Genomic DNA, 8990 nt, shown 5'->3' with positions numbered 1-8990 from the left:
AAAAAAAAAAAAACCTTTTAAGCTCTCCAGAGCCCAGTTAAAATAAGGCTTGTTTGAGACTGCCATGTTTGCAGGGGAAGAGAATTGTCAAGAGATTTGAGAGAGGACTGAGAAAGATGGAAGTTTATTCTTTGAGGGAAAGAATTTTGTGATATATGAAAACATTACTCCTGCATGTTCATCTGGGTCTCCCCAAAACTGGAGGAGCCCCCAAGAGAGCAGAATGTTAAATTTGTACTATATGCAAGAAATGGAGACAACCCTCCCTATTGACCCCACTGAGCTGTGAGCTTTGGCTCTTTGGAGAGAGGCACCCTGCCAGCAGGACCAGATGAGGGTGGCTTGAAGATGAGTCTCTCCCATGTCTTCACCCCTAAAGGTATCAAAGATGGATCTAGCTGATGGCTGTGGCTTTCAGTGCTGGTGCTGGGAAGGTTGGCCTCAGAAAATGCCATCTGGGGTCTAGCAGATGTCAAGTTTTTCGTTAGTTGCTTACAGTTGTGTGGCAAATATTTTAAGTAAAATAGTTTCAAAATCAGTGTTCAAATCAAAGTCATTCAGCATACATTACAATTTGTAAGTATGGATTCCAGCAACTCTATGGATTCTCACAATGCAGGACATTTCAGGGAAGGGTTCTTATTCATTATTTTTACAAGATTTGATAAAATACTAATAATTTATTTTTGACTCTTTTTCCCCCTTCAGTGCTGGGGACCAAACATAGGGGGCCTCATGTTTATTAGGCAAGTGCTCCACTACTAAGCTACATCTCCAGCTAAATATCAATAACTTCTGTAAAAATAATCTATTATCTTTATTATAAAAGCCGGCATAAATACCATTAATTGTAGCCTAGCAGCTGTTAGGCAGTGATCCTCATAAATACTGGTTCTGTTTTATCTTACCTGTAGCTGCCGGATACTGATGCGTAGGTCAGACTCATTAAATCCATATGGAATATTCCAACCCAGGGGACCAAATTTCTTTCTCTCTTGAACAAGGGCATGAAAAAAGCAAACTCCAAAAAGCAACTTCTCCCATGCCTTTAATGCAGAAATTGTACAAGAGGAAAATCTGATTAGATTTCCATCAGTAAAACTAGAAAAATAGATGATCTTTTCATTACCAGGGTCTATTTTCAGATGTTATTTCAAACTTCTATTTTAAAACGGCATGTATCTAAAAACATACTTTATATAAAAACATTCATCTTATGCTTAATTCAAATGCCCAACACTAAGTAAACCATAATACTAAACTCTAATAAAATACAGATTATTACTATTTTGTAAATGTGTTGGTTAATGATACCCGTCATTCATAGATATCTCTAATCTCAGCACTCAGTATTATCTTGTAGATTTGTGGGCATGTACTTTAGACTATAAGCACAAAAGAATGACTAAGAAAGAGAATATGAATAAACTCCGATATATAATTCCCAGTGTTGTTGCTTTTCTTCTGAGAGCATTGGTGAGAGCGGTTTTAGTTGATCTGTTCATGAGGTCTTCCGGTATTTAACATGGATGCCTCCTGTATCAGTGCCCTGGCGCATGGTCACCCTTCTCTTAGATCTTTCACAGTAGATTGCAAGTCTTTGAAGTGGAAACTTTAAACTTAAGGGTTCAGAAAGGGGCCTTTGGATGGTGTTTTGCTGGAGCAAACACACGAAGGAACATTTTGTTAAGGTGAACACAGCTGTGAAATGCTAACAACACGCACGTATTGGTCTGCCTTACATTGCATAGTTGAGCTGCATTTGTCGGAACTCTACAGAGAGAAATGCACCAAAAATCTTTCTGGTGGTGTGCTGCAGTTTCTTGCTGCTTTCAAGGTCTTGGGCTGATTGGCAGAGTGATGTCAGCTGAGGCAGACCCACATGCTGAGGCCAGACCCATGGAAGGCACATGACGTTTGGAGGGTATGAATAGGATTCAATGTACAGTATATTGTACATTGAGCATATTTCCTTCAGACCCCACATTTTCTTTCTCATGACTCTCCCCAGCTTGTTCTATTCCTTTTTATTTCCCTAGATATCTTTGATGTCATACATGTACATGATTTATTATATAAAATAGAGAAAAACAAATTAGAGAAAATATTTTGACTTGGCTTTATTCACTTAGTATGTTTATATATTGTATATTCATTTTTCTGCAAATGACATCACCTCACTCTTCTTTATGGCTGAAAACATCCACTGTGTCTATGTACCATAGCTCCACAACTTAGCTACTGAGTAGTACTGCAATAAACATTTGTGTGCAGGTGTCTCTGTGATGTGCTGACTTGGAGCCCTTTGAAGAAGGGTCCACATGTATTGTATGGTAGATTTACTTTTAGTTCCTTAAACAGTGATGTTTAAAAAGACTTTTATTTCATGTATAATACGCGTGTCTGCTTCCATGGATGTGCAGGACCCATGAGGATTAGAAGAGCACGTTGGACCCCCTGCGGCTGGTGTCACCGACGGTTGTGAGACACCCATGGGGGTGACTGTTTTCTAAATGTCTGCCATTCTTCTTTGGGTGTAGTTTTAATTGTGTGTCTCGGATAACTAGTGAGGTTGTGCCTGTTTTCATGTTTACTGAATGTGTGTATTTCATCCTTTGACACTATTCATTAGTCCATTGATTGACTGAGTTGTTTAATTTCTTGTTGAGGTTTTTTTTTTTTTTTTTTTTTTTTTTTCTCTTTTTGTTCTTTTTTTCTTTTTCTTATTCTTTTTTTTTTCTTTTTGTTTTTTTCTTTTTTTTTTTTTATCTCTTGTTTCTTGTTGAGGTTTTAAGTTGTTTGTATGTTCTAGATAGTCATTCTGTCAGCTGTATAGCTAGCAAAGACTGTCCCCAGCTCTCTGGGCTGTCCCTTCAGTTAACTGTTTCCGTTCCTCTTTGACTTACTTGGAGTAGATTTTTGTGCAGTGTGAGAGGTGGAATCTATTGTCATCCTACTATGATATTCTCAGTACCACTTGCTGGACAAAGTTTCATTCTGTAGCACAGGCTAACCTAGAGCTGCTTACATAATCCAGGCTCATAGCAATCCTCCTGCATCAGTCTGCTGAGTGCTGGTGTGACAAACCATGAACCATGATGTCTAACTGTGAAATGATTTTAGTTACACAGTGGAAAAGACAGTATGTGAGTTTTTCAAAGGCACATTCTTCAGCATGTATGCTCACCTTGCTTTATATCTAGTACTTTGGAAATGTGCAACATACATTTTGGTTGAAAGAGTGATTGGTATAATCTAAAACTCTTTTGGCCTTTAGTTTATAAACTAAACCACATTCATTAAAAAAAAACCCTATTTATTTCAGTATTTACTATGTCATAAGCAGAATATAGACCATAGGGGATAAAATGACGAATCAGGTAGAAACAATTTCTGTCGCATTAGGAAATACACCCAGTTTAGAAAACATACTAAATAAAAACCTTATACTAACATATTCAACTACTATAAGAACAAAATTGGAGAGTGCTGGAGGCTGAACATTACCAGTTCTTTGCCGGGGCATCCCTTGAAAAACTGAGTATCAGAAATTGGATCAGAGAGATATGACTGAAGGAGATTTAGCCGGAGACCAGTGGGAGGTTCATTAGTCATTTTTACTCCATTCTGTAGAATTGTTACTGGGAACTAAGACAAAACAAATGTAAAGTATTATACAAGACAACAATCTTGAGCCCTAAAAATGCAAACACCAGTACATTAAAAATAAGTATAGCAGCAGAATATATGAAAGTCTCTAAGGTTAAGAGTTTAAAACTCAATTTAGAAACACAGTATAACAGACAGCTAAATAAAGGTACTGAGTTTTACCATAGGAATCAAACATACTTTTGGAGATGGATAGCTTGTAAGCCAAAGCCTAAACGTTGGATTGCAGGTTTCAGGCGAAAAATCTTCACATATTTTTTCTAATGTGGGCATCCAGGAGACGGCAAGATGACAATTTTGTAGACAAACCCAAGTTCCTTCTTCTATTGCTGCTGTAATCATTTTTGATGCAACTGGTCCTTGCCCTTGTCCCAGTGAAATAGCTTGAAACTTATTTCCAGACATAGATTTATCATTTGCAAATTTCAGCAGGCCTACAAAGGGCAAAAATAGATGACACCACTTCTTTCTCTATTCTGGCTTACAGTTCCTGTGCATATGTGTTTTATCCTGAAACGTTCTGGCTACCTTTGCCTAAACACCAGATTTGTTAATGAATTTATAGTCACATAACAAATGTATATTGTACAAAATGCTTTAGTTATAAGTTAAAAGCTTACAATATATGCTGCATACACATGGTGCATTCATACACAGAAAATAAACCTGTGCCTGTGTGTGTGCGTGTGTGTGTGTGTGTGTGTATGTGTGTGTGTGTTACAGTAGATATACTTACTGGCCATAGGATCTGCTCCAGGAGACAGCACAAAAACTAAAGGGATGGTGCAATTTGAATCCAGGTAACTCTTTGTCAAGTCAAATGGTGGAGGCTCTACAAATTTTTTCCCTAGCTTGTCAGTTACATAATTTGTTATAGCTGGGGTTATCTAGGAATAGAGAAGACACAGTCTTTTGAGCATGTTCTGCTGCATAGCACAGATTTATTGAAAAACACAAAATGTTAAAATTCGAGCATAATTTCCCAAAGGCATACAATGCATTATAAGATCAGTAATTTCCCTAATGTTAAAAAAAAAATAATCTGAGGACTGATAGGACAAGAAAGACTTTCCAAAGGAAAGTGGACAAAGGAGAGTATCTGTTTACAGAGAAAGAGACACTAGTAAATCTTAACCACAAGAAGACATGTCTCAGGACTGGAGAGCCAGCCACAGGCAAGTGCTTCCTTGTCTTCCAGAGGACCTGAGTTCTGTTTCCAACACCCATATCTTACATCCATAACCATCTGAAACTCTAGCTCCTGGGGAGCCAACGGCCTCTTCTGGTCTCTATGCATGTGCGCGCACACACAGACAGAACATATTTTCTCTCACACACGTACATAAAATATTTTTTAAAAAATTCCTTAAAAAATAAGATCTTTTCATTTAATATGGCAAAAACTGAAAACTCTCAGCCTATCTTGTGTCCTTTAGGTAACAGTACCCCATGGATTTCTTAGCACTTTTTTTCTGGCTAATGTCACATGTGACTGTTTTAGGTAGAAAGACACTAGCATAAATTATTATTATTGTTTATTTTGTTATATGTATTTACTTATTTTTGCATATGTGTTGTGGAGGTCAGAGGATAACTTGTGGGAACTGGCTCTCTCCTTCCACCATGCGAGTCCTAGAAATCAACTTCAAGAGCATTGGGTTTGACAGCAAATGCCTTTACATTACTGAGTCATCTCACTAGCCCATAGGTAAAAATTACATTTATTATTGCCAGATCATAGTTTTATAAGGATGTTTGCTTCAATACCTTCTTTTCAACAGATGTAGTGTTCATGAGGACGCTTCAATCTTGCTGACTAAGGGGCTTTTCTAGATGAGCAAAAGAACCTGAATTTCTAGGTGATCTCAAAAAAAAAGTGAGCCTAGCAGGGCAGCCCCTGAGCAGGGACAGCAGTCAACACCTGCTGGGTTTCAAAGCCAAACAGTCTCAAACAAGAACACAAGGGGCTGGAGAGCTGGCTCAGCACTTAAGAGGCTTACCCTTGCCACCGAGGACCTGGGCTTGGTTCCCAGCATCCATGTGGTAGCTCACCACTCCCTGTAACTCCAGTTCCAAGGGATCCAATGCCCTTTTGTGACCTCCATGGGCAACAGGCGTGCACATAGTGTAATGTACATAACATACATGCAGGCAGCACACTCACATGCATAAAATAAATACATCTTGGAAGGAAAGAAGGAAGGAAGGAAGAAATAAAAAGGAAGCTAATTTTAAGCAAATATATTAAGGTGCCTTACCACTTGTATTTGAACTGTAGAGAGAAAAGTTAATTTCTATGCAGTTGCATTTTTGATGCCTTTGTTATAGTGGGTTATTTTATACTAATATTTATTATAAGAAAAAATATAAATTATAACCATACTTATGGTTCTTAGATGGTTATTATTTTGCTTCTCATGCTGTTACACAAATAAACAAAAGATTTTTTTTAAGGCCATAATACCCAAGTATTTGGTCAGATAGTAGTCTACTCTAAGACGTTTTAGCTAGTTTAATATTTAAATCCACAGATTAAATAAAAGCTGGTTCCCTCTATAATGTAACATGGGTAGGTATCATTCAATCAGTGGGACAGTTTATAGGACAACAAGGCATGGGGACAAATGTCTCCTTAGACCGCCTGTGGCCCTGAGCAGCAGCATCAGTGTTTTCGTGGGTCTCAGTTCTCCCAGGAGTCCTGCTGAGGTGACCATCTCATGACCCCATCCTTAAACTCAACCAGTCCCTCTCTACCCTATGGGTTCTGTGGTTTTGGAAATCCCTACATGACACATGTTTTAATTCAACTTGGTTCAACCTACTTTGTAGAAATTGACTGATTATATAATATCTGCTATGCAGTACTTTAAGTCTTGGAGATACACAGCAGAAAAAAGAGTTCCCTTGTCTCACTAGGGAGACCCTAACAAATAAACAAATATTGAGTGTTCTAGTGGAGTAAATTCTATGATATGTGAGTTCAGTCTTCACAACACAGAGGACAAAGCACTAACTCCACAAGACACAAGACACAAGACACAAGACACAAGACTCCAGTGCCACCAGAGAGCCCACCAGCAAAGCAAATAGGTGTGTCTAAAAGAATCTTATTGGGCCAGTTCAGCAAAGTCTTTTGTTCTTCAAGAAGAAATTACCCTTAGTTACTATAGCCTCTTAGCTTTGTAAGCGTATACAACTTTTTAAAATTTCAACATGTTGCTTATATAGACATTGTATCTAATCCTATATGCTTTTTGCATTTAAATATTAAAATATTTATTTATTTTTATTTAGGATTTTTGAAACAAAGTTTCCCTCTGTAGCCCAAGCTAGCATGGGATGCATAGTGGTTCTCCTGACTCCCTAGTGCTGAGATCATATTTTCTATAACAAGACCCAGAAACCTGAGCTTTTCCCCTTATTCTTTCAACTCTGGCTAAAATTGTTTAAAAAAAAAAATTCCACTTCCCTTTGCCTATTTCTGTCTCTAGATTTTCAGCACAGCCACAGAGCAAGACTGAGATTCCAGTTCCATCATTTTTGCAGTTAAGAGGCCCTTCATAGACTACAGTGTCATTATGTAGCATGAAGCTGGTGAGTTTAGGACTGGTACATCATAGACTGCATTTTATCTGGATTTCAATTTTTTTTTTTTTTTACCTTATCAGGCCTTAGACATCGAAGAATTATTATTTTCTGCAGTTCGTTCAGCGTCTTATCCATTGGTTCTGGAAATTTCATATTGTGAGGCTCTTTGCTGTCATAGATTTCCTCCCATGCATATATGTAATTACAAAAATGCTCCCTAGTAGAAAAAAATGATTGCATTTTCACTGAGAAATATTTTAAGAGATGATTAATCAAGGGAAGGAATAAGGCAGCAAGGGGACCATGTTAAAATCACTAGACTGCAGGAGTTGTTTTCGAGGGAGGCAGAGAATGTGCTTGATCTAGGGACAGACAGATAGAAGCTTCTGGAGGAGAGGGAACAGAAGCTGGAACCCTTGGATCAGACAGCAGAGTTGTAGTGAGAGTTAGGGCCTGGGTCTCCTACAGCCTGCAGGACGCTGGCCCCAGGGGTGACAGATATGGCTGACTTCATTCAGTGGTGAGTTGTTTCCTGCCAAATGCACCCATAGGATTGTTTCAGTTCTGAAAAGACATGCCACTTTTTCTTGCTCTCTGATATAAGCACTGTAGTATCCCTACAAAAGAAGAGCACCGTGTGTGAGGAAATGGAGAGAGATGAGCAGAAATGAGAGAGATGATCCCCCATGGTCATCAATGACTAGCCCATATGCTCTGAGTTAGAAAGGCCCAGGGTCAGATCCCAGGCCTCTCTGTTCTGGTAAGGGACAAGTTTTATCTCACACTGGCAGACATTGCCACAAAGAAGAACTCTGAGGATATCACAGTTACCTAAAGGTCTCTATGTTCATTACACACGAATGTCAACACCTCTGCTTCATCAACTTGAAATACATTCCATGTTCTGGGTGTTACTGGGTCACTTGGATGCCCACGCTCTATTGTACTAGTAGATCACCATCAGGTACTTTACTGCTAACTGGGGATTAAAAACCTTAAATCAGGGTAAAGCAACTGAAAACAGATTGCCATTCAGGATTTAAATGAAGTGGGTTTGAACTCCCAGCAGCAGCGAGACCATTTCAGGTCTGAGAAGTGTCATGGCTCTAGAAACCAAGAGCAGATGTGAGAGCAAGCTGCTGGTCTGGGCCGTGTCCAGTAAACTGGAAAAATTTTAGATTACAAATTTTTATGTTACTGTAGGACCCCCCTTGCGAGGAACTCCCTCGGGTCCTCAGGTCACAGGAGTTAGGGTGCTCCAGGAACTCGACAGACAGGCCTTCTTGCTGTAACCACACGAGGCACTTTTATTGGCGGAGCTCCGGTTCGACTCGTATCTCAGGAGACAGAGGAAGTCGACAACCAGGCCCAAAAGCTTGAGGTCTTTATAGGGTAAGGGGGGGGGGGAAGAATTGGCTTGGTTACATGCGATTGGTTCATTTAAATGTACACATTTGCAGGATGGTACATGCAAAGGCAGAAATGCTAGGAGACCTGAGGGGCGGGTTAGCTGAACATTTGGTTCAGTCCCAGGAATGTTCCAACAATGGCCTGCCTGGGTGTGCCCAGGCTTGTCTCACTGTGCTCTCCGCCTCAGGCGTACAAGCTTACAAACAACTATTTCTCTGGACATAAGTTGCATGAATCCCAGGCCTTAAATTTTATTTTAAATTTCATTTCCCTTCATTACCACTCAATGTTAAGTGTTGGAAGCTATTTTGCAGCGAGAGAGA

At 39.2% G+C, this 8990-nt stretch overlaps 1 protein-coding gene across 1 annotated transcript in view; it reads right to left on the bottom strand.

Moving 5' to 3' along the window:
* The window catches only part of Dnah12 (dynein axonemal heavy chain 12), a 171786-nt gene that overhangs the window by 15614 nt on the left and 147182 nt on the right, over nucleotides 1–8990 (bottom strand). Inside the window, exons 62-66 of the mRNA XM_029541695.1 lie at nucleotides 7330–7474; nucleotides 4406–4556; nucleotides 3850–4103; nucleotides 3508–3648; nucleotides 909–1046 (exon numbers count right to left, since the gene is read on the bottom strand). Of these exons, the coding sequence (XP_029397555.1) occupies nucleotides 909–1046; nucleotides 3508–3648; nucleotides 3850–4103; nucleotides 4406–4556; nucleotides 7330–7474 (829 nt within the window). The remainder of the gene's footprint in view (nucleotides 1–908; nucleotides 1047–3507; nucleotides 3649–3849; nucleotides 4104–4405; nucleotides 4557–7329; nucleotides 7475–8990) is intronic.

The sequence above is a fragment of the Mus pahari genome, chromosome 8 (genome assembly GCF_900095145.1).
Source record: "Mus pahari chromosome 8, PAHARI_EIJ_v1.1, whole genome shotgun sequence".
In the NCBI taxonomy this organism is placed as follows: domain Eukaryota; kingdom Metazoa; phylum Chordata; class Mammalia; order Rodentia; family Muridae; genus Mus; species Mus pahari.
Note: the sequence above shows the minus strand (reverse complement) of the source record. Positions and strands in the feature narration are given on the sequence as shown.